This window comes from Arvicanthis niloticus, chromosome 9 (assembly GCF_011762505.2).
Source record: "Arvicanthis niloticus isolate mArvNil1 chromosome 9, mArvNil1.pat.X, whole genome shotgun sequence".
In the NCBI taxonomy this organism is placed as follows: Eukaryota; Metazoa; Chordata; class Mammalia; order Rodentia; family Muridae; genus Arvicanthis; species Arvicanthis niloticus.
Window position 1 is genome coordinate 61,972,141 of NC_047666.1, and position 25,971 is coordinate 61,998,111.

Sequence of the window (25,971 nt, forward strand, 5' to 3'; positions counted from 1 at the left end):
CCTTTCCAAGATGCAGGGGAAAGAAGACAATGTGAGTCCTCCGCCCCATCTTACATTCCCAGTGACCTGACAACCTAGGGATTTGCACAGCCAGAGCCAGCCCTGCCCTGTCACCTCAACCTGCTCAGAGACCCAAACAGCCCCTAAGATCAGAAAGCCCACAACCACACAGAATCAGCCAGGTGGACAGCAAGCTAGAACTTTTTTCTGGTTGTTTTATTTGAAAACCCTAGGGTGCGGCCCTCCTTTACCACACCCATCCCCTACCCTCACCCCAGGACATGACAATGCCACACACACGCACACATACAAGGCTGTGAGCTGCACACAGAAACACAGGAGCTGCGCTCACGACAACATTGAAAAAATATACACTATATATAATACACCCCCAGGGTCCCGCTCCGCCTCCTTCCCCACAACCTAGGCAAAGCAGGCCATGGAGAAAGGAACAGAGGCTGTAAGACCTTGGTACTGCTCAGGCAGGAGTGGAAAAGAGGACAAGAGAGGGAGGAGGCTGAGAAGAGGGAGGAGCAGGGATCCCCAGAGTGAAATGGAAATAGAGGATCCTAAGGGGAAGCGGGAGGGGGCGGGGCAACAGAAGGAAGGCCCCCACGGACAGAACAGAGTAAAGGACACAGCAGCAGGCTTCCATCAATTCTCTTCCCACCTCAACCATGGCTGTTGATATCCCCCTCCCTAATACAGTGCATGGCTGGCAGGGTTGCTGCCACAGGTGGGCTACAGGGCAGCCAAAGCCACCGAGCCACTCTCCCAGGGCAGCCAGCTAGGGCAGGTGCCTTAGGAGCTCGCCAGGGGAAGGGCAGGCTGAAGGAGGAGGGCAACCCCCCCCCACACACCCCCGTGGGGCCTCCTGGGGTTCTGAGATGGAAGGACCGCTCCGAATGAAGAGCTCTTTCTCCCGCTTCATCTCTCTTCTCTCCAAATGCCTTTCTCCCTTTCTTTCCTGGATTGCCGTCTCCCCAGGGCAGGCCTCTCTCTCTTGGCAGGGCTGGAGCCTCAGTAGCGGTGTGGGGGGCTCTCAATGATGCGTCTCTCATCGCTGCTCGGGGAGTCGGCTGCTTCGGAGTCACTGCTGTCCTCTTCCTCTTGCTGGCCACCAGCAACCCCTGCCACACAGGTCTGCTGGTTCTGGTAGGACTGGAGAAGACAAAAGCAGAGGGCTCAGCCTAGTCACAGCCAGAACCTCTCCTTGAGGACACACGTGCTCGCAGGCAAGCATGCACGCATGCGCCATTGCAGAGTCCCGCCCCAATCTCACCCTTCCTCCTCCATGATATTAACAGCTGCACTAAGAACTTTCGCCTATGGCGTGGGCCCTCATCAGAGATATTTGCTTCATTCCTCCAGGCCACTCACCTCCATGGGATTGACGATAATAGTGAGAGCAGAGTCATCCCAGAAGAGGTCAGGGTCTTTCGGGTCAGTGGAAGCCCCTGAGGGTCCGCCAGTTCCTGAGACGCGGCGATGAAGGGAGTGGATCCGAACGAGGCCGAGGATAACCATAAGCACCAGGAAGCCCACGCATACCACAATGATAAGAGTCGCAGCACTGGGGACCACTGCGGGGAGAGCAAGGGGTCAGCAGAACAGAGCACACCTGGGAAATTCGGGCACAGGGGTTGTAGGGTGCTGATGGAAAAAAAAAAGTCCAAGAGTAAATAAACCACAGCCACGGAGAAAGGAACAGAGACTGTAAAACCTTGGTACTGCTCAGGCAGGAGAAGAAAGAGGACAAGAGAGAGAGGAGGCTGAGAAGAGGGAGGAGCAGGGATCCCCAGAGTGAAATGGAAATAGAGGATCCTAAGGGGAAGCGGGAGGGGGCGGGGCAACAGAAGGAAGGCCCCAAGGTCTTAAGGAGGCAAATGACCTGAGAAATTGGAAGAGAAGCAGACTCCCACCAGAACATGTAAACAGGAAAGGAAGAAGAGAGAGGTTGCTCCAAGGGCCAAAGGCACACAGACAGGGAGGCAGATGTGCAAAGAGAGGCGGGTGGTGTGGAGAAGGACCCCAGCCTACTGCTGCCTCCATCAGCCATATTGTTTTTGGATAAACGGCCCAAGCGACAAGCTGGCTGTGTCTTTCTGCCTGGATCTTCCCCAGGGACCACCAACTCCCCAGAGGGAAAGAGAAGGAGCTACAAGGGACTGACTGGGATGAGAAGCAAAACAGCTCTAAGCCTAGCCTGCTGACCAGAGAGAGGAGTCGCTGTCCCCAAGGCTGAGGACAGGTCCCTTCACTTACCCACCTGGTCTGGGCTCACCCCTGTTCCGTGACACCTCCCTTCTCCTTGTAGGCCTGGGGTTCCTGGTCCTGCAGGGCTTCTGTTCCTTTGGCGTCTCCCCTTGAGGTGTTCCTCCCTCCACTTCTGCACTCCCGGGCCTCCCACCCTGTAGCCTCATTCTGATGCCCAGGTTCAGGGGTACATGGACTCTCACAGGCAGTGAGAGACAGAAGGGCACATGCACTCTCACGTGCACCTTGGAGCTGATGGTGGAAAGGCAGACATGCAGACACAGGCACATGCCAATGAAGAACGAGCGGGCACACAGCTGGACAAATATCGCCATGCCCCATACCCGAGCCAGGCCTCTGGTTGCCAAAACACCTGCCTGTACCAGCCACCTAGCAGCCTGCTCACACAGTAGGATTAATGGGATATGTGTCAGAGTCTCTAGCATGGCACCAAAGAGCCGTATGGGCAGGGTCACCCAACTCCCTACCAGCTGAGCCAACCAAGCACCCCCATGAAGGAAGACATAAACACTACAGACCTGGGCCCTAAGGGCCACAGAGCGAGCAGCTGTAAACACAACCTGGGCCCCGTTCTGTGCACACAGAAAGAGCACTCGAAGAAGCATGAGGAGGCAAAGCAGAGGAGCCCCAAACCCCTGAGACAGCAAATGGAGAAAGAGAGCCCACAGATACACTCCCAAGCCCAGAGCCCTCCTGGGCAGCTGGATCGCTACCTGCCACATGGATTCACGCTGCCCTTCACACCCCAGGCAGTCCTATTCCTGAGAAATTGTGTGTGTGTGTGTGTGTGTGTGTGTGTGTGTGTGTGTGTGTGTCCCCGACACCCACTAGCAGTCACATACAAGCAAGCTCTACATAAAGGTCACATTGCAACCCGGCTTCAAATTTACCTACATCCTAAAAGTCACACGTTAAGAAACCGAACCTGAGCATAGAGATGACACCCAGCTGCAGACCCCTCTTGCCAGCAGCCAAGCACACACACTGCCACCACTCCAGAACCAAGCAGGTAAGTGGTCCCAACAGCCACCCAGCGCCCCGAGGCCACCCTGATGGCTCTCTGTCAAGCTAGTTCACATCCCAACAGGACCGATGGCCCATTTTGGATTACTTGCCAAATAGAGCTAACTCTGCAGGGGCGGGGTCGGCAGGCTCAGTCACTCGGCTCTGGCTCCAAGGCAAAGCTCTGCCTGGTTGGATCGGCATTTCTCAACTGCCTGGGCATGGGGGAGGAAGGGGAAAGAGGGCAGGGCTTCTCTTTCTATGCAACTGTCCAAAACAGCCCCTCTCAGGTCCCCAAGTCAAAGGACAAGTCCAAGGAGTAACAACCCTGACAGAAGATGGCCCTGTGGCTAAGCCAAAGCAATCCCACTTTCAGAGTGCAAGCCACAGCAGGTGACCTTGTGACTTCAAAAAGGACAAAAATGCAAACACTCCAGCTGTAGGCCAACAATTCTGATTCATTAGCATAAACCAGAAGGTTGGGAGAATTTTTAAATTCGCTACAGACAAAAATCAAGACCTCCAAAAGCCCATTAGATCTTGCTACACGTTAGATCTACATAGTGAACTCTGGCCTTGGGTGACCACTGAAGCCGACATTAAGGGATGTTTTCCCAAATGGTTCATGTGACCATAGGGACACCGTTGAAAGTGCTGTCCACAGCCCAGCATAACCCCGCCCCGGTGAAGAAAGTGTCTGAGACGTCCTTGGGTGCCCATTTCCTACCCTGTGATTCCATAGTTGTTAGGGCTTCTCTTTGTTCAGCTACCAGCTAGCAGGGCTTTGCAGCCACACAGCAGCTCACAGTGTGTGCTTTATATGAACTGACATCAGTCCCTGGCTTCATCTCGTTCTTCTCCCACCGTTGCCCCTCCCTCTTTCCTTCCTAATTCTTTTCTCTTTTAAGTATTTTGGACTGGGTTCATTTGTCTTGTTTTATTTTGTTATACTAGACGGCATATCACTTTGTTGGCCAGGCTGGACTTGAACTCCTGGACTCAAGTAATCCTTCTACCTCAGCCTCTCAAGTAGCTAGAAATACAGTGCCAGGCTTCCTTTCTCCCTCCTTCTGTTTTTTTTCTTTCTTTCTTTCTTTCTTTCTTTCAATCATGAACTTTGACAGAATCAGTCATCTTTTTAGAAGGAATTCTCTCTTTTTTTTTCTTTTGTTTTTTGTTTGTTATTTTATTATACAAGGTCGTACAAGGCTATTTTCATGAAAGTACATAATGTGTTTTGAGTATAGTCACCCCAATACTCTTCCCAGTCTCCCCGGTCACTCAAGTGAGCTCTTCTGCTTCCCATACCACTTCAATTCTCCTTCCTGGTTGTCACCATTGTTTAATACTGTGTCTTTGCACATCTTTCTAAGGTGCTTCAGGTACTTGTGTAAATCAATGTACAGAAATAGTTTCCAAGCTCTGCCATGCAGTGGAGTCACGTGGGGATCTTTAAATACTGATAGAGCCGACCAACGGCTCAGTAGTTAAAGGCGCTTGTCTTGCAAGCCTAGTGGCCTGATTTCAATGCCTGGAAAGTATGTAAGGATGTGCTGACTTCACAAAGTTGTTCTCTGACCTCTGACCTCTGACCTCTGACCTCTGACACATGTGCCCACATGTACACTTCACACATAACACAAACACACAATAATATTAATTAATTAATTAATTAATTAATTAATTAAAATTAAGGTAAAAAAGCATTAATCACTGTTTCTCATCAATTTGCGGTATCAACAACCAAGACATGTTAAAGTGTGAGAGACGTGAATCAGAGTTTGGGGTGATAATGTCATGTCTTCATCACTTGTCTCTCTCCTTAACTACCCTCTCAAATCCTCACTGTATGTCATGCTCCTGCCTGAGACCTCCTGCTCTCCAGGACCCAGTGCAAACTCCACATATGTCACAGAATCTTCCTTGACCGTTCTAATTCACCAGGCTCTCTCTTGTCTGGTGCTTAAGAAGCCGCACTGAAATTAGCCTCTCAGATGCTCACAGCTAACCATTGAACTGACCATGGGGTTCCCAATGGAGGAGTTAGAGAGAAGACTGAAGGAGCTGAAAGGGTTTGTGGCCCCATGAGAAGAGCAACATTACCAACCAACCAGAGCTCCCCAGGGTCTAAACTACCAGCCTGGGAGCACATAGGGAGGGACCCATGACTCCATCTGTATATGTAGGGGAGGATGGCCTTGTCTGGCATAGGTGAGAGAGGAGATCCTTGGTCCCATGAAGGCCAGACGCCAAGTGTGGGGTAATTCGTGAGTGGGGAGGTAGGAGTGGGGGGGGTAGGTGGGGGCACACCCTCATAGAAGCAGGAAAAAGAGGAATGGGATGAGGGTTCCTGGGCGGGGGGGGGTATGGGGTGAGGGGATAACATCTGAAATGTAAATAAAATATCCAATAAAAAAAGAAAGAGAAATTAGCCTCTATCCTTGGAGGAGATGGTAGCGCTAACTTCTTCTGCAGTTTCTGAGAAGTTAGGTTTCATGAAACCCTAATTCTGCAAAGCAGGACTTGAGAGGTGAAGAAGAGGGAACACCTTGGAGTCCGAAGCAATGTATGGAACAGGTTTGATGGGCACGGTTGGAGTGTGTCATCTGCTAAGCTCAAGACCTGTCACTCATAAATGGCCTCAGAGAAACGTGAACTCTGTACCTACTAGGGACAAAATAAGGGATGAGGGGAAGAGAGGGGGGCTGCTCTCCACTGACTATCAGCTGGTTGGCCTGGATATAAGTCACAAAAGAGTTTCACTGTAGAGAGAATCAAGGAGATGGCACACAGTACCGGAGCATCCCCTAGCAGAGCAGGGGGAAACAAGATGACAAACACTACCTGTAGAGATAGCCAGAACAAGGCAGTGGGACACTCAGGGAGGAAGCTCTGATCAGTTATAACAAAGACACCTTCCTGAGCTCAGACCAAAGAGAGAAAGAACTGAGAACAGGGCCATGACACCCAGATCTAGCTTGAGCTTGCTCAGGGGAGTAGAGCTCAGCATCCAGCCCTCAAAATGAAGTATGAGGTGACTTGGTGACTGGTGACTCGGTGACCGTGAGCTCCCCAGGGAGTTACCTAAAGAGCCTGTGACCTTTTGCTGGTTTTCAAAAGAGGCAGTCTGTGGCCTTTGGGAGTGGGCTTAGTGCTTAAAACATTTTAATCACCTCCTGAGCCAACTCTGACAAAATCGGATGGTGAAATTGGATAACTTCACCAGGCCAAAGGCAAGGTGACGAGAATAACTGCACCTCCAGACAGGCTCTGGAAACAATTCTAAAAGGTCCCCCACGTTGCTCTCAGCAGTGTATCTCCACTGTTCAGATTTTAATGATTCAAGAAAAGACTTACTTTAGTCTGAAGTATAAATATCGGGTTACAGGATGGTTTGATGTCAACTTTATAAAACAAGAAAGGAAGAAAAGGAAAGGAAGGAAGACAGGTGACAGATATGACAGATTCACAAACCTCAGCGGAAACAGCACGCACCATCAGGACGGCATCACAGCCATCAGGATGGCGCCATCAGGACGGCAGCGTCAATCTGCCAGCAGCAAGGTTGACTTTTCTTCTTTATGCTCACATCTGTGCCATTTTATTTGTTTGTTTATTTATTTACTTATTTGGTAATGAAGCAATTCTTAGTGCTAGAAAACAATGAGCCACTAGTACAGGACCATAACTGGGAAGCAAGGCTGCCCCATCCTGAAACAGCATCTGGCATTTTGGTATCTGTTGATTTAGAAATAGCTCACAGAGGACACAGGATTGCGTGTTTAATAAGCATCTACTCTGTCCACAGGGAGAGGGAAGATAGCTCTTCTGTAATTCTTTCTATTTATTTATTTTGGGTTGTGTTGTGTGTAAGTGTGTGAGTATATGTGTGTGTGTGTGTGTGTGTGTGTGTGTGTGTGTGTGTGTGTTAATGCATATTCCATGGTACATGTGTGGAGGTCTAACTTGTGGGAATTGGTCTCTCTCTTAATCTAAAATGTAAGCCATCAGGCTTGACAGCTGAGCCATTTTGCTACCTACCTAATTGTTCTTCTTCTTTTCTTTCTCTCTTTTTTCTTCTCTCTCTCTCTCTCTCTCTCTCTCTCTCTCTCTCTCTCTCTCTCTCTCTGGTTTTTTGAGACAGAGTTTCTCTGTATAGCCCTGGCTGTCCTGGAACTTACTCTGTAGACCAGGCTGACCTCGAACTCAGAAATCCGCCTGCCTCTGCCTCCCAAGTGCTGGGATTAAAGGTATGTGCCACCACTGCCTGGCTCTTTTCTCTTTTTTAACTGACAGATCTCACCATGTGGCCCAGTCAGGCTTCCCCACCTGACCACCCCCACCCTGCTTGTCCCCCCCTCTTGGGTGCTGACATCATAATTGTGCACCACTATACACAACTACTAAAAGCCCTTTATCCTCAGTACATCTTCAGGAAGTGCTGGTATGAAAAGGCACTAAATAACTTCACTACAGAAGTTCTCTAGAATCTAGCTAACTCTGGGGGGACAGGAACAGCAGCAAGAATAATAAAGATGCCCACAGCCCACATTACTCGCAGCCAGGCTTGAGCACCCTGGATTCAACCGTCCCAGTGAAGTTGGCAGTCCAGAAGGATGAAGAGATTATCCCACCGCTGTCATTAATGCTGGTACCATAGAAAACAGAATCCATTGCCTCGCTCCCCTGCCCTCCCAAGGATATAGGGACAAGTGTTATGCCACACTTCCCCTCAGCTTACGCACTGGAGTTTCGGTGGGAGCTGGCCAGGCTGTGTCCAGCCATCTCAGGAGGTGGCTGGTGACCCCGGTGCAGAAACTGCTGTGAACTGAGCACATGGCTGGGATGAGCGACCCGGTTCATGCTATGCAGGACGTTGACCTGGGGAAAGGCATGGCCCTGTAAGTACAACTGCTTCTCCCCAAGGCCCTCCCCACCCACCCCACTCCAAGCTCACTCATTGCACCTCTCTCTCATTTAGGGTGGGACTCATAACTCAGAATGGGGGGGCAGTCAAAGGACTGGAGACACAGGAGACACTTCTCTCTGTCTGCCATGCAGTTTCTAAGGATCAAATTCAAACACAGGTCATTGAGCTTAGCTGTGAGCTATCTCTCTCCACACATCACTATCACCCCATATCTCCTCCTCTGCCATCAGTCATGGGCCTAGGACAAAGTCCTTATCCATCAACCATCTATCTGAGGTCAATACATCCTGGCTCCTTGCACGGAGCAGGTGACCAAGGGATGGAAGGGATTCTCCCGGTACCTCCACGATGAATTCATTGCTGGAGTATCGGCCATTCATCTCCGAACAGGAAAGCCGGAATTTCCTGGCATACAGTGCTGCTCCGTGCCGAAGCTGATAACGAGCCTGCCTCAGGATCTCTTCATACACAGTGATGGTCTCCACCCCTGGGGAATAAGGAGACAAGCTCAGTGAGTCTCAGGCTCCAGCCAGCTGACAACACAGTGCTTAGCCCCATCCCTCAACAGAGTTGTAAGCTGACAGCTCAGAGAAGAAAAGCTCCCATGCACTCTGATCTACAGGAGTAGAGTAAGCAAAGCCCTGTTTCCTTCTCTGCCCTTCCCACCTAGCCCTGTTCTGGGACTTCCCAAGGATGGAAGAGTCTAGATAGTTATGGAACGGAAGATAAAGGCATCTTCAAGAGAAGGTAATGGAAGGGACACAGCTTTGATGAGGGCTGGGATGGAAAGGACCAGTCATTGTCATCTCCTCCCATTCTCCTGGGTGCAGCTTCCCCCAGAAACCATCACTTCCCAACGTTCATTGAGATGAGCTCTTAAAGCTGTGCTGGATGCAGGAAAAGATAGAGGGGGTGACCTTATCAAAGAGCTAGAAGACTGGAAAACTGGTTGGGGAAGACAGAAGCAGGAGAGAGATGGCAGAGAGCAGAGGGGACATGGAAGTAGAACGAGGAGAGTTGGTGAGCCAGGCTGTGGGGAGCCTCTGCCCAGACACACTGCCCTCAATCTGAGAGCCAGAGGCTCTTCAAGCTAAGAAGGAACAAAATGGCATTTGATCAACATCCCAAGGAAGGAGAAGCCACGTGATTATTCGAGAGAAAGCCACACACAACAAAGAAGTCAGACGCTTGGCCTCACTGACCAGCAATGGTGAGGTAGGCAGATGTGTTGGTGAGCTCCAGGCCTCGCTGCTGCAAGGAAGCCATGTCTAGGAGCAGGCTCTCTCGTTCAGGGTCTAGGTCATCCCCCACCAGAGAAATCTCACAGCCGTCCAAGTTGTGTACAATCTCATCTGACATGCGTGTGTCTGTCACTGTGGGAGAGAGTTGGGGTCAAGGTGAGGTTCTGAGACCCAGACATTGTCATCACATATGGTCAGTCCCCTTCCCGATGCAGGGCCACTCCTTAAGGAAAGTAATCATCATCATGAAATCAACATGCAACATGTCCTTATACTTGCAGGTTTCTTCCCCATAGGCTCTGGGTTTTAAGGATAAGTTGTTCTCAGTCACACAAACACAGGAGAAAGCCTTCCAGCCCTATAGTTGCTCCATCAATCTAGTTACAGACAATCATCCTTCTCTGGTCCAGGTCACTCGTAGGGCTGTCCTTACCTGTGCCTTGCCAACTCTCATCTGCTTTGGCCTCCACCTGGTGAGAAATGGAGCAGGTGATCTGAAGATCAGGGAACAAGGGGACTCCCTCGGGTCCCTCAAAGTCCACAGCTGGGCGGGCAAAATGAGCCGTGCCACTCAGAAGGATCTGGGGGGCATCGGGCTGAAGAACCACCACATAGCCTTCCACTTCAGGGATGGAGACACAGGACTCTTCACTAAAACACCTGTATGAGAAAAGAGGCAGCTTGTTTCTTCCTTAAAAACCTAGAGTCTGCCCAAGCATGATGGCACATTCCTTGGGAGACAGAGCCAGGTGGATCTCTGTGAATTCAAGGCCAACCTGTCCTACATACAAGTTCCAGGCCAGACAGAGATACACAGTGAGACCCTGTTTCAAAAACAGAAGTCTACTTTCTGTTCAATACTTCTGAGCCCCCACCTCGACAACAGAGGACTGTCTCAGAGAGAGTGAGGGCAGGAGAGACAGCAACAGCAGCTTCTCTGTGCCCCACACCCACAACAAAATCTTCTGAATATGGCACTACTGCAGGAAAAGCAGAAGATAAGACAGACTCAGCCTGTGGGTAATCACATTATCGAGGCTGTAAACCACAGAACGTGTGTTACGTTCTATTTTAATGACCCAGTGAAGGAAACGAGACCAACGAGAATGTACATACATGGAGTTACAGTCTTGCTACTTCTCATCAACATTCTGCCCTTCCACCAGGCATGGTAACACATGCCCGTAATCCCAGCATTCAAGAGGCTGAGATGGGGGGGGGGGGAGGATTTCAAGTTCCAGGCAAGCCTGAACTGAGACTCTCTCAAAAAATATTAAAATTAAAGTATATACACATAGTTCTTCACCCAGTGAAAGTTACACGGGTTCAGTAAAATATCAGCCTAATATAGGGCCTAAAATATCCAACATTTAAACCAGGCTAGGGTTAGATATCTATCAATAATGTCCTCTTTTTGGTGTGTCTTCTATCCCTTTTACTGGACATCAGCCCAGAAGACTCTCTCAACCGACCAATCAGCTATGCCCCCACTCTCCCAGCCCAGCCCCTGCGCATCACCCCGACCTCTCCCAGTCTCAAGCTCCTGTTAGCCTAAGAAGCATTCTGTGATGTCACTTCCTTACAGCAAATGGTTCTGTGCTTCAAAATAAGGATAAGAGACCAAAAGCTTTTAGACATGCATGGTAGTGCACATCTCTAATTCCAGCTCTCAGGAGGCTGAGGCAGGAGGATTACTGACAGTTCAAGGGTATCTTCAATTACACATCAGAGAACCTCAACACCCTTGTCTAGATAGCAAGACCCTGCATCTAAGAGGGAGGAAAAAAGGAATATGACAGATACAGTTTAATTGTCCTAAACTCTAATTATCAAATAGAAGGTTGCTATGGTGATGTGGAAGGTTGCCATAGTGACATGGTGCTGTGCATTACATGTTTTGAACAACACTACTCATGAACTTACCAATAGGAGTCTTTAGAGCTATTTAAAATAGCTTAATACAGTAAATCAATAATCAACATTTTGGTATCACTGGAATTAATGGATTAATTACAATAAGTGTGATCACAGTATGTTTATTCATTACTTCAAACATATGATTCAATCTGGAAAAAAAAAAAAAATCCTTGGCTCTTCCAGGGTATTGTAGTTCAGTTCCCAGCACATCAGGTTCCCTGGAGCTGGAGTTAAAGGTCCTCTTATGATCTCCAAGGGAACTTGCACACAGTAGGTGCACATGGACACAGACACTCACCCACATAACTAAAATAGTTTTTAAAGTTGAATTTGAGAAACTTTGTAGTCTGTCAATAAGAGAATAAAATTCTAAGCCTGGCATAATGGTGTACACCTTTAATCCCAGCATCAGGAGACAGAGGCAAGTAGATCCCTGTGATTTCTGAACCAACCTAGTCTACAAATCAATTCCCAAGCCATCCTGGGCTACATGGTAAGACTCTATATAAATGCCGAAATAAAACAAAATAAACAAATTTCAGAAACAACAAAAGGAGGAGAGAAAAGGAAGAAAAAAAAGCCCCCACAGACGGAGCATCTGGGCCTCACAAACCATATTTGCCACAGAGTTAAGACTTCAAAGTCCAGCTGCAGCCCAGCCCATCTTAAATGCCTAGATTCATACCAGGAAAATATTCCCCCTCCGCTGGCCTTCCTGCACTGTCCACGGTGCGACAATGCAACAAGACAGCCCTCACAGCCCTCACCAGGCACCAGTGCCTCAGTCTTGGGCATCCCCGTCTCCAGAACTATGAGAAACAAACATCTGTTTTTATGACTCCCCAGTATCAGCCATTCCATTATCCAACAAAGTAAGTTAGGAAATTGGGATCATAGAGGCAGGTGTCATGGTAACAAATGTTCAAACTGTGAAAGCAGCTTTGGGACCAGGTGATGAGTTAGAAGCTGGACCAGTTTTGAGAGGGATGCTGGGACAGGGGCTGTGCTGCCATAAATGGAGGGTTAAAAAGACTCTGTTGAGGGCTCAGAGAGAAGAAATTTTTGTTTTGTTTTGTTTTGTTTTGTTTTGTTTTGTTTTGTTTTGTTTTGTTTTGTTTTCGTTTGGTTTTGAGAAGGAGCCTCTCCCCAAGCCCAGAGCTCATCAATTGGTTACACTGGATGGCCAGAGAGCTCTGAGGACCCCCTGTCTCCCTCACTCCACCTCCCCCACCCATCTAACACTAGGGTTAGGTGCACACCATCTCCTGGCTTTCTCTTGTGAGTGTTGAGGATCTGAAATCAGGTTCTGATGGTTGAGTGGTAGATGCTTTACCTACTAAGCCATATCTCCCCAGCAGGGAACTTCTCAGAGGTGACTGAAGATGTCACAGTCAGGATTCTGCTAGAAATATGGTCCCTTAAAGGCCATTCTGCTGAGGTCTAATGAGGGGTGAGGACCATCCTTGTGTATACCAGCAAAGAGCTGTCCATGTCTGAGCATTTTGGAAGCAAAACTTAAAGTCAGTGAACAAGAATAGCTGGTAGGGGGGCTGGAGAAATGGCTCAGCAATGAAGAGTGCTCTCTGCTCTTCCAAAGGACCATAATTCAGTTCCCAGCATCCACTTCAGTTCATAATTACCTGCAAGCCCAGCTCAGTTCATAACTGTCTGCCAGCCCAGCTCAGTTTATAACTGCCTGCAAGCCCAGCTCAGTTTATAACCACCTGCAAGCCCAGCTCGGTTCATAACTGCCTGCCAGCCCAGCTCGGTTCATAACTGCCTGCCAGCCCAGCTTGGTTCATAACTGCTTGTAACTACTGCTCCAGGGGGTCAGATGTTCTCTTCTGGATTCCACAGGCACTCACAAACAATCACATGCACAAACACATGAGTACATACATGTAGATACAATATTTTTGTAAAATACAATTAGTGAAAGAAATTCTAAGAAAAATATTGAAGACACTGTAGGAAGTCATAGGATTGAAATTAAAAAAATAACTTAAAGATGAAGTTCATAACTCAAAAGCAAACAGCGTATGGATTTGAAAGATTCACAGCCTCCCAAGCAAAGAATGAACAATCAGACATGATCCTTTGATAACGGGACAGAAGGAAGATGGTACTTATCAAGACAATAGAAAAATGAAGACATTCCAGAGATTTTCAGGGCAGCCCCAGGGGGTGGAGAGAGATAAACATTCCAAGTCTGAGTCACCTCAAGTCTCTTGCTGGCTACATTCTGACATGGAACCCCGCCTCCACCCAGAATCATGGGGTTCAGCCATCCCAGGTGCAGCCTGGATCACCTACAAGAGCACGCGAAGGCTCGGTAGCGTCCATATGTCACTGATACTAGAGAAGAGGCCATGGTTCGTTTCACCTTGACTTCAAACTCTGTCACAGGGAGCCCCAAGAGTTGTGAGGGCAGAGACAATATAGAGAGTATTAGGGCAAATCGAGTGGAACAGTTAATCCTTTAAAGCAATAGAGGCAATGTCACCGTGGAGACCCCAGAACTACAGAGCTCCCAGCAGCACAGGACACCAGCCTGGGATCACTATGGGAAGAGCTGCTACACAGCTGAACCCAACAAGTCATGAAAGTGGGGCTGTCTGATGCCTTCTGACTGACCCCCACCCCAGTATGTCTGAGTACATGGAGTCAGGGGTTCTTTGAAAGCTTTTGGATGGTTTTGTGTGGGTTGGGTTGGGTTGGTTTGGTTTGGGGTGGGGTCTCATGTAGCCCTAGGGTAACTTCAAACTCTCTGTGTAGCCAAGGTTAACCTTAAACTCCTGATCCTCCCTATCTCTACCTTCTGAGTGCTAGGATTATAAGTCACGTACCATCACACCCAATTTATGGTGCACTGGAACTCAAACCTAGGGTAAGCAATTCTATCAACTGAGCTACATCTCTAACTCATTATCCTGAAATCTTAGGATCTGAAATGGCACGGCTAGAGAGACAGTTCAGCCGCTAAAGTACTTACCATGCAAGCATGGAGGCCTGAGGTCAGACCTCTGGCTCTCACATGAAAGCCAGGCATGGCAAACACGTGTACTCAAAGTACGAGGGAGGCAGAGATAGAAGGATCCTTGAACTTCCTAGCTAGCCAGTCTAGACAAACCAACACACTTCAGTGAGAGGACCTGTCCCAACGGATAAGGTGGAAAGTTATGGAGAAAGACACCTGGTACTGACCTCTGGACTTCACTCCTATGCACACACTTGTTCACACACAAACGTGTATGTGTACATACACCAAAAAAAAAATAAATAAATAAAAGAGATAATATTAGATAGGTGTGGTGAGGCACACTCATAACCCAACATGCAGGAGGTTGAAGCGGGAGGGTCATGAGTTCAAGGCCAGCTTGGGCTGCACTGTGAGATACTGTCAGTTCTGATCACTTGGGCATGTGTTTGGAGGCAGCTTTCTCTTTCTCCTCTGTTCTACTCCCTTCCCGGATGGGTATGTCTAACCTAAGCACGCTCCTTTCCTTGTATTTGAGAAGCAGCTAATTTGTTCCATTACACAGATGGAGAGGAATTTCCCTCAGGGCACTCCAGCCCTTACCTCTCACCTGGATCTAACCTGATGACACTCAAGACTTTGGGGTGTTTTGTGTGGATGCTGGAATGAGACAAGACAGTCGGCATGGAATGAATGTAGTTTGCATATAAGAAGAACATACATGTAGTGGGCCAAGGACAGAATTCTAGGCTTTAGATGTGTCCCCCAAAACGTATGTTAGAAATTTAATCCACTGTGAACCAGTGTTAGGGGGTGGGACCTAGTGGGAAGCACTTACCTCACACCTGATGCATCCTCATGAATTAACACTGGTTAGAAGAGAGGAGATCTGAGCCTGACACCTCCTTCCCTCTCCTGTTCATGTTTTTTCCTTTCCAGCCTTTCTCCTCCTCCTTTCCCTCCTCCTCCCCTCTTCTTTTCCCTCCCTCTTCTCCCATCTTTCTTCCCTCCACCTCTCAACTGGTTTATTAGATGATACATCAAGAGTACCTAGCCAGATGCTGATCACCAATCACCAGCCTCTAGAACTATTAAATAAATAAATAAATCTCTGTTCTTTCTAAACTACCAAGTCTCGGGTACTCTATTACAGTAACAGAAAACAGAGTAAAGGCAGGCATGGTGGCTGGTGCCTGTGATCCCAGCACTTGGGAAACTGAGTGAGTTTAAGGACAGCTCAAGCTCTAGAGTAGGACCCTGCCTCGAAACCACAAAGGAAGAAAGGCTGACTCAACCATCTTGGTGAAAGGACTGTAGCCCTGAAGGATCGGACTCCGGTCTCTCTGACTGGGCTAACTGAAATGATTTCAGTGAGGAGACTGGAACCGTCAGTGTCACCAAACACACCCAGGCTGACTGGTGGAGTGACATAAAAAGAGCTGTGCCCTCTGCGGGTGTGAAGGGCTCAGAGCCCTAAAAGAGCCCGACATGACCTACAAATGACCCGAGCGGCAGCCTGGGAGTGGAGCAGAGGGGCCGCAGACCCAGCCCATACGAGTGCTCTAGGGCATTCAAACAGGAAGAGAAGCTTCGGGAGTCAAAAGCCAAAGAAACGGTTCACCATGGCACACAAACCTCACACTATAGGAGAATATGATCACCCCAGCATGAACAGGAAAAAAACACGGAAAAATAAAAATGAGGAGTCAGAAGGAGGAAGAATTATTTCTGGACAGGACAGTAGTAGAGTGTTTGGTGTTTGGTGTTTGGTGTTTGGTGTTTGGTGTTTGGTGTTTGGTGTTTGGTGTTTAGTGTTTGTTTGAGGAAGGTAAGAAGAGGTGGCTTTGAGAGGGAGTTAGAGGATGGTAGTGCCCTACAGAGTGAGGGCAGAGCTCTCAGGCTACAGTGCCGGGACTCGGGTCAGTGACAGGAGTTCAGTTTGCAGTTTTATGGCACAGACCTCACAGTATCTTTTTTTCATTAGAAAATGGTCTACTTTGAGCCAGGCATAGTAGTATACACCTCTGATTCCAGCGCACTGGGGGGCTGAAACAGTTCGGGCCAAGTTCAAGGCCAGCTTGTACTACCTGGCAAAACCATTTTTAAAAAAAAAAAAAAGCAACCCCCCCCCCCAAAAAAAAAGTCTGATTGAACATCTCAGGGCCAGTCTTGGGTAGGGGTGAAGTAGAACTAAATCAACTGGTTAGGAAGGTAAGACAATAGGGCAGGGTAGAGTCATGGGGGGTTGAGTTAAAGAATTATACTCAAACTCAGAGACAAGCTTGGTGTGGGTTGACAATGGATAGAGCATGAAGGACAAAGACAGAGAGGAGACAAAGATGACTCAGGCCTGAGTGACTTCAAGGTTGGAGATGCTGTTAGAGAGGTTGGGAGCGCTGGCCCTTTGGGTATGAGTTATTTAAAGTCAGGTGTTTCAGCATTGACTCATCTGGGCTGTGGCGCTGAGAGAACTAGGTAGAGGGTTCAGCACACAGGAATAAAGTCAAGAACCACGGTCTGGGCAAAGCTAGAGAAAAGGATGCCTCTCTGTCTCTCCAAGGGTTCATATCCATTAGGCAGGCTTTCCAAAACATACATCTTTTTAAAGTTTAAATCATTTAATTTTGCCAACAGTGATGGTACAGACCTATGATTCCAGCTACTGGAGAGGTTGAGGCAGGAGGATCAAAGTTCAAAGCCTGCCTGAGAAAGAAGTTTAGACATCTTTGTCAACTTACTAAGACCCTATGTCTCAAAATAACATGTGAAAATGGAGCCATGTATACAACTCAGCGACAAGACTGCTTGCCCTAGTACACAAGGCCCTGGTACCAAGAAAGGGGGTGGAGCCAACTTGCATTTAAGCATTGACCTGAGAGTTGTGTAAATCTGACTTTAAATGATCAGACCTCCAAACACTGGAAACAGGAAGCCATGAAAGCCACACAGGCAAAGAGAAGAACAGGTGATAGGCGTCTCTATTTCTTCTGTAAAACACACATTTCTTCTGTAACACACACACACACACACACACACACCCCAAATCTCCAAATTTCTTTCCATGACCTGAGGAAACCAAGGTGGACCAACCACTTAGTAGCCCAAAGAACAATAAGGGCTGGGCTTGTTAGCTCCGGCTGGAAAGATGCTTGCTAAGTGTGTACAACAACCACGGTTTGATCCCCAACACCACACAAACCAGTGTGTGTGTCTGTGCAGGAAGCACTCGGGAAGTACAAGCAGGAAGATGGACAACCCCTGGCCATCCTTAGTTAGATAGTGAATTTGAGGCCAGCATGGACTACATGAGACTCTGACAAGAGAGAAGAGACCTCATTTTAAAAAAAAAAAATGTCAAAGTCAGTTTCAAGGTTCTATTAATAAGTCTCTAGTCTAGGCCAGAATGACGTAAGATGGATTCAGATGAGCCAGTGAGCAAAGACATTGACACACCTTTACAGGACGCCACTGCCAGAGTTCCACCCTTAGCCAAAACAGTTCTCTCCCCTAATGTAACTCCTAAGGACATGGGAGGGGTGAGACAGATCTTGGTTCCTGAGGGATGGAAACGCCTTAAGATTTCTGACTAGGGGGACTTCAGAGATGGCTCAGTGGTTAAGAGCATTGGCTGCTCTTCCAGAGGCCCCGGGTTCAATTCCCAGCACCCACACAGCCCCTCAGTACAAGGTTTAACTCCAGTCCTAGGGATCCGATGGCCTCTGCCAGCACTGCACAAATATGGTATGTAGAAATATACATAAGTCACCCATATACATAGAAAGAGATGTTTTACACAAGAAATTTTGGCCGGTACACAGTGGGGGTGCACACGGCTTTGACCTGTGTCACATGATACCCAACAGTTTGTGACCTTTAACTCCACAGTGTCACCACACGACAGCCCAGCAGCTCCCTTCCATGGGTCTGACAGGAGCGTGGAAAGTGTGCCCAGTCACTACAGGGCTCGGAGCCCTCTTCCAGGATATCTGAAGCCACGTGCTTCAGGGAATTTATAGAGAAATTAAGGCAGAGAGGGGAGAACACAGAACTCTGACTCCTCAAATGCGTGATCTGCCCACTAGGTGGCGGTATGTACTAAAACGGCCCTACAGACCATAACTAGGGGTGAAACTGCCTTCCCAGGGGACCCAGTTCTACAGAACAGGCACTAGGGCAAGCATTAGCCCTGGATTATATAGCATTTAGTTCATAACAACTCCATCAGTCAGGTTCTATTACCCCTCTAATATCTAATAATCTAGTTTAATAGATAGCTACTAAAATGCAGATTAGCATATAGATTAGCTATAGATTAATAGCTAATAAATACTCACACCTTGACCTAACTCACAATTTTTAGACTGAATAACTCAAAAATCGTCCCATTACAATACGAAGGTCAGCAAAGCTTTCCTTTAAAAGACCAGCTAGGAAATACTCTCTTTTGGAAATACGCAATCTCCATCTCCGCTATTCTCCTGCCCACACCCTATAAAAGCAGCCATGAACATTAGGGAAAACAAACCGGCTGGGTTCTGTTCCGCTACAACTTTCCAGAATAAACAGCAAACCAGATTTGGCCTGGGATCACTGATGGCTTAGGTTCGCCATATTTATTTATTTATTTATTTATTCATTTATTTATTTGCAAGAACTTGGTGAAGTAAGATAAATAGGCAAAATGAGCAGAGCTCACTATTTGTTCAAGGTCATCCAAATAATTAGAACTGAGTCACAATTAATGCCAGCCCCACTTTATATATCAGCATAAAAAAGATCAAAACCCCCAAAACCTGGCAACACATCTTCACAGAGTAACAGAATGGGAAACCTGATTCTGGTCCAAGCTCTTCTACCAACATGACTTTTAACAGATCAGCTGTGCTCTCTTGGGACTCGGAGAGGAACGTGAAATGAGAATGGTATGGCTAGGTCTAGTGATGTCTTAAGACAAAGAGCGGCACTGACTGTTCTATGATTAGCCCGCCTACCCAGCACTCACTTGACAGCGGTGGTGAGGCGCAGGGGCCTGACGCCGGGTGTGGCAAAGCGCAGAGTGTTCATGTAAGCCACATGCTGCAGGGCATGGTTGAAGGTCTCCACATCATCCCCCTCCAGGGTGAGCAGGGACTGCGAGGGGTTCACGTGGACCTGGGTCCCAGACACAGACATAGCTGAGAGCAAGACCAGGAGGCAGGAGAGGAAAGGTGCAGAAGAGTAGAGGGGTCGAGGGGGGTAGGGGCCAGGGGCATGCCGGGAAAGAGAGGGAGTGGAAAGGGCTATACCTTCATGCCTTTGCCCAGGCTCTCGAAATCCCTATAGTCCAGCCCCTCCCGACATGCATAGAGGCACTCGATGACCTCACGGCTCTCCAGGCGACCTGAGCGCACGCTGAAACCAGCTAGGTAGCCATGGAAGTAGTGGTGGATCGGCAAGGGGTCTCCTAGGGCAGGAACACAGGAGCAGGGCAGGTAGTGAGAGGAGAAAAGAGGGGCCGAGGGAAGGTGGGCCGAGGGTGGGGCTGAGAGAAAAGAGAAAGGAGAAAGGAAGACGTAGCAGGAGGCTTGAGAAAGAAAATGGAAATATGGAAATAAGAGACTAGAGGTGAGGGAGAAGTGGGAATGAGGGATGGGATGAGGGAGAGGTCCCAGAATTCTTGCCTAGGATGTGTGAGGCTCTGGGTTCCATCCCCTGGCACACACCGGAAGAAGAAAAATGAGAAGAGGGCAGGGGAGGGAACACAATGAGGAGGAAGAGGAGTGGACATGTATAAAACCTTCTGAGAGGAGGAGGGAACCACAGGAGGAGGAACATTAGAAACTGACAGGTAAGAAAGGGCGTCTTTCCAGGGACACACGGGGAGACCAGGATGGATGTGTGTGAGCTCCATAGATGCCTAGACTAGCCCCTCCGGCTGCCTGCTTTTTGCTATGTGGAAAGTCAGCGAGAGAAATGGTAGTACAGTCTATGGGCAGGCGGGGAACCACGCAGAATCCAGCCAAGCTATATACCCAGCCTTCCTAGTCCAAGGAGTGTGAAGGAGAAACTAGAAAGGCTGGGTTGGGGCAGAGAGAGAAGCACAGGTAAACCAGTTCAGATTAGAACTCTGGTCTCCAACTGTCACCCACGGTGTACCTGAGGTTGTGTCTGTACTGTTCTCTCCTCCCTTCTCCTTCTCTTTGTTCTTCTCTTCTGCAAACCAAGAGAAAAAAAAAAAAAAAAAAAAAGCAGCAGTGAGCTGGGGGCTGTGACAAGACGTTCTGTAATTACCCTAAGTCCTCTCATGCCATCTGGGGTTTGCAGGTTCTCAGCAGAGCCCCAACCCCTCTCGTGACATTCCACAACCTTCCACAACCTTGCAGGCCTCTGTTACAGATTACTGTCTATAACCAGACAAGGGAGGACTCTGGTAAGCGGTATGCAAATAGAAGACTGACGGTCCTCTGGAGGATTCCTGTCCTCCTGCAAGGGAGAGGCTGTGGAAATCATCTCAACAAAGTGAGAAGTGGCGGGAGTTACGTTGTCGATTTGCGGATGGAAATGACACCAAGTTTAAGCTGCTGACCCACACCATGGGGACTCGGTATCAGAATCAGAGGTCTCCAGCAGAGATCATTCAGAGTACAGTCACCCTGCCCAGCTGTACAGATGCAGGAGGCAGCCTCTGCAGAGGGGCAGACCGCCCTGGCTACTCACCTGACCTCCTCCCCTCAGAGCCCTAAGCCTTTATTGAGTCTTTACTGAGAAGGTCAGGGGACCCACCAGTCCAGCAGGCCCCAATCATGAGCGCAGGTTCCCTCCTGGGTGGGTGGATGAGACCATTGTCATGGATGAGAGCCGGGTCAAAGGAGATGCCGTCAGTATAGAGCGTGACCGTGGGGAACTCGAGGTTCAGGGCATAATGATGCCACTCGTCGTCACACACCTGGGGGTGCAAAGAGAGGGCAAGAGCCCCCCAGTTACTTGCTCTCCAAGGATCTAGCCCCAACCCTCCTCCACGTCCTGGAAACAGGACAGTCCTGGACATCCCCAGGCCTGGCAGCACGGCTGCCTACCCTGCTCAAGGAAGAGCGACCTTGTCCAAAATCTACAGGGCATGCAACGTAGTATAGAAAACTCCATGAGTTAGAGAAGCATGTGAAATGATTTAAAAAAAAAAAAAAAAAAAAAAAAAAAAAAAAAAGCAAGCCACAGGAGTATATCCCTAAAGTCCAGCAACTCCGGAGGATGAGGCAGGAGGATCACTTGAATGGAGGGGTTTGAAGGTCAGCTCAGGCAACACAACAAACTGCTGTCTCAGAAAAATAAAACAGCAACAACAAAAATATGCTATAAGTGAATTTTCCCGAAGATATTTATGAATAAATAGATGGACGGCATCGTGATTTGCAGGATGGTTTCCAACCTGAGAAGACCCTCTGGGACACCGTTTCCCTCTGCTGCTTCTCCTGGAGCCACTAAAACAAGGGACAAATGGGCAGAGGAAGGAGTGGAGCTCTCTACCTTACCAACTTCCCAGTGGCGGGAGCCTTCAAGGCTCAGCAGGGCCTCTTCCTTCCCTCCTCTACACCCGATTCCTAGGAGTAGCCTGGTCTGTTCATAGGGGCTCAGACTCCACATTCACGCTGGTGACACCGCCATGGCCATGTCCAGCCCAGAGTTCTCTGGATTCTATGCTTTCCGTTCATAGGTCTCAAGGGCATCTCACATTTAACATGCATAAGACGGAAGCCAGTACGCTTCCCAGCTCCCCCACATCCTCACCCTCCACACCAGAACCAACAGGTGTGTTCATCTCGGGGCCAAGCAAGACTAACAGCTGTGGTCTCATTTAGGACTCTCGGGCTCCACGGTGACATAGCAGCGAGTCCCCAGTCCCTTTTGTGTGAACAGTCACCACACTTCCATCTATTGATTTACACTCCTCTTTTCTTCTTTTTCTTCTTCTTTATACTGGAGATGGGGCCTGAGGCTTTAAGCTTCCAGCGAGCTCATACCTCTAAGCACATCCTCAGTCAAGTCTTTTTGTGACTTTTTATTTCTGTTTTGGTTGAGGTTGAGTTTGTTTGTTTGTTTGTTTGAGGCCGTTCTAGAACCTGCTTCACAGACTTGGATATCCTCAAACACACAAAGATCCACCTGCCTCTCCTGCCCACTTCCCCCTGCCCCCGCCCCCTGCCTCTGCCCCCTGCCTCTGCCCCCTGCCCCCTGCCCCCTGCCTCTGCCCTCTGCCCCCTGACCCCTGCCTCTGCCTCTGCCTCAGTATTAGGATTAAAGGTGTGTACCATGAGCTATCTTGCCTGATAGTTTGGATTTTTTGAATCAAAGTTTCACATTGCCTGAGCTAGCCTCAATCCCACCATGACCTTGAACGTCTGATCCTCCTACTTCAAGCATGTACCGTGACACCTTAGTTTTATGTGATGCTGGACACTGAACCTAGAACTTTTCCCCAGATCCCCTCACAGCCTAATCCTCCACACCCAAACCATCAACAGATGCTTTCTTCTCAGGGTTTCTATGTGGAACTCTCCATCTCTGAGACGATGAGTTGGTACTCTGCCAACTGAGTTATAGCTCCAGACAGATGATGATGATGATGATGATGCAGTTGTCGTTTAGAAAACAAAAATAAGCCAGCCAGGCAGTGGTGGTTCACACCTTTAATCCCAGCACTTAGAAGCAGAGGCAAGTGGATCTTTGTTAGTTTGAGGCAAGCATGGTCTACAGAGTTAGTTCCAGGACAGCTGTAGCTACACAAATCCCTGTCTCAAAAAACAAAAACAACAAACAAACAACCCCCACAACAAAAAATAAAGTCTCACTAAACTGCCAGGCTAGTTTGAGCTTTCAATTCTCCTGCCTCAGCCCCTGAGGTAGCTGGGATCGCTGGCCTGTAGCACTAGGCCTGGCTTACTTCCACTCCCGTGCCTCTTCAGTAAGGCCTCTCCCAACTGCCCATGTGATGGTCTTCAATATAACTCTGACCAAGCCTTCAGACAAAGGCTTCCCAAAGCCACCATCACCTCTCCGAGCACTCCCTAAGTCCTTCTCCACCGTCTGCTGGCCCTGGCTCCACTGAACTCTTCCTTGCCTCAGAGACTTTCCATCTGCTGCTCCCATTTAAATATTTAGATTTTTTTTTTAACTCCACCTCCACTAGAGGCTGGCTCAGGGTTCAAGGGTTGACTTGACACACACAAGGTCCTGGGCTAAAACCCCAACTCTGCCAAAAAGAGGAAGTAGAGAGAAAAACAGAAGGCATGAGAGGAGAAAAGAAAAATATAAAGTAGATTATCTACACAACTAAAATAAAAGCTAAGTGAAACTGAATCTCTTGTTTCGTGTTATTAAACTCCATTGTACCCCGAGAATCTATCCATTGAAAAGGCAGACACTTCATTGGTGTCTGATAGATGTTTTAAATAAAAGAAGATAAGGAAATTTTTTAAAGAGAAAGACTACAGATGTAGCTCCGTGATAAAGCACTTACCTAGCATATAAATAAGACCAGGTAGTCAATCCCCAGCGCTCTCTCTCTCTCTCTCTCTCTCTCTCTCTCTCTCTCTCTCTCTCTCTCTAAGCCTGGCATGGTAAAGAATTTGTAATCCAATCCTTAGGAGGCTGGGACAAGAGCCTTGTCTACATAAGAGTGAGTTTACGGCCAACCTGGGCAACTTAGTGAAAGCTTGTCTCAAAATAAAAAGTAAAAAGTAAGCTGGTCAAATATTAGGCAGGGTTTAGGGCTTGGGGAAGAAGGATTGGAGAAACCAGAGGGATCAAGAACATGGCCCATAGAATCAACTGGAATTCAAGTTAGCTCACAGAGATAGGGGAGACTATATAGTCTGAGCTAGGTCCTCTGCACATATGTTAGAGTTGTGTAGCTTCATGTTCTTGTGAGATGCCTAACAGTGAGAGCCAGGGCTGTCTCTAACTCTTCTGCTTGCCCTCGGGACCCATTCCCTCTTACTGGGTTGCCTCATCCAGTCTGGATGTGAGAATATGTACCTGGTCGTATTATAGTCTGTTCTGCTGTATGTGGTTGATGTCCTTAGAGGGCCTGCTTCTTTCTGAAGGGGGCAGTGAATGGGGAGTGGATCGGAGGAAAAAAGAAGGGGGCCTGAGGGAGGGGAGGGAAGGGAACTGCAGTCAGAATGCAATATATGAGAGAAGAAGAAAGAAAACCAATAAACAACAAAAAAGAGGGCTGAGGACAAAGCTCACTGGCAGAGCAAGGCCCGAAACTCAATCTTCAGCATCTCAGGGAAAAGACGGAGAGAAGAGGTGAAGAGAGAGAAGAATGGGGGGAGGCCAACCACACGGGGAAAGACCCAGAAGTGGCAGATGGCAATTCTTCTCTTACAATGTGTTCCCAACAGCAAAGCTTTCGTATTCAGGCCTCACTCATCCAGACTAAACCTGGCCACCATCTTGGCCCTTTTTTTAGTTCATCTTCTTATATATAAGCTGTATAACAATATCTGTCCTTGACTCTTAGTTTGCAACCAGGAAACCAGGTGATGCTGGGGTGAAGTTCACAGCTTAGGGTTCTCCAGGCCCTTCCCCTCTCCTGTCTCCTGCACCGCCCTCCACTTAACAATCACTCTACCAGGATTTACACGAAAGGGAGAAGATGGGAACTCAAGTTGCCCTCACTGGTCTTTGTTGTCAACTTGAAGAACGAACAGACAGGATGTGCTGGCCATGGTGACACGAACCTACAGTCCCAGCATCCAGTAGGCAGAGGCAGAGGGGACTCAAGTGCAGGGCCAGCCTGGACTGTAAAGACCAACTCAATAAACAGACTACAACTTGGAAGTGTGGACTTAAGAGAGGATCTTAATTCCTTTGTCCATTTTTACATATCTTTCATAAGCATAGACAAAATAGTGAGGGCTAACGTGTAGAGTGGTTTTAAGTCTGTAAAGCCTTAGTATATAATTTCATCATACAACAACCCCGGGATGTAGAATTCGTTTTACCCTTCTTAAAAGGCTAAAGTTTATCTTGGCATGGTGGCACACACCTGTGATCCACGTCCTTGAGAAGTGGAGGCAGAAGGGCCAGGAGTTCAAGGTCATCCTCTGCTATTTATCAAACTCTTGATAGCCTTAGTTATCAAGAGATCCTGTCTCAAAAATTAATAATAATAAAATAGTATAAAATGAAAAATTACAAAGTTTAAAAGTATTAGTGAAGTGCTATTGAGCACACCTTTAATCCCAGCACATGGAAGGCAGAGGCAGGTGGAGCTCTGTGAGTTCCAAGACAGCCAGGGCTATGTAGAGAGACCTTGTCTCAGAACAAAAACAAACAAACAAAAAACCCAAAACTAACCAGTATGGCTTCCCAATCAATACTGAACCGTAAGCTGTGAACTTCACCCCAGCATTATTTGGTTTCCTGGTTACAAACTAAGAAGCAACAACACATACTGTTATACGGCTTATATATAAGAAAATGGACTAAAACAAGGGCCAAGATGGTGGCCAGGTTTAGTAGAACCTTGCCCTTACGTCCCTTCAATCCATGAATGCTTCTCTGGGCAGCAAGCCCTTGCAAACAAGATGGAGTAGACTCATCAGGGACTGAGGTTAGAAAAAGGGCCATCAAAACAACAACAA

General features: G+C 48.2%; 1 protein-coding gene across 1 annotated transcript in view; it reads right to left on the minus strand.

The window, feature by feature from the left end:
- Positions 1–195: 195 nt before the first annotated feature.
- Positions 196–25,971, minus strand: part of Clstn3 (calsyntenin 3) — a 33,437-nt gene continuing 7,661 nt past the window's right edge. Inside the window, exons 9-18 of the mRNA XM_034512012.1 lie at positions 21,107–21,269; positions 20,480–20,536; positions 19,630–19,787; positions 19,347–19,495; positions 9,884–10,110; positions 9,412–9,582; positions 8,551–8,696; positions 8,025–8,160; positions 1,381–1,583; positions 196–1,161 (exon numbers count right to left, since the gene is read on the minus strand). Of these exons, the coding sequence (XP_034367903.1) occupies positions 1,021–1,161; positions 1,381–1,583; positions 8,025–8,160; positions 8,551–8,696; positions 9,412–9,582; positions 9,884–10,110; positions 19,347–19,495; positions 19,630–19,787; positions 20,480–20,536; positions 21,107–21,269 (1,551 nt within the window). The 3' untranslated portion in view covers positions 196–1,020. The remainder of the gene's footprint in view (positions 1,162–1,380; positions 1,584–8,024; positions 8,161–8,550; positions 8,697–9,411; positions 9,583–9,883; positions 10,111–19,346; positions 19,496–19,629; positions 19,788–20,479; positions 20,537–21,106; positions 21,270–25,971) is intronic.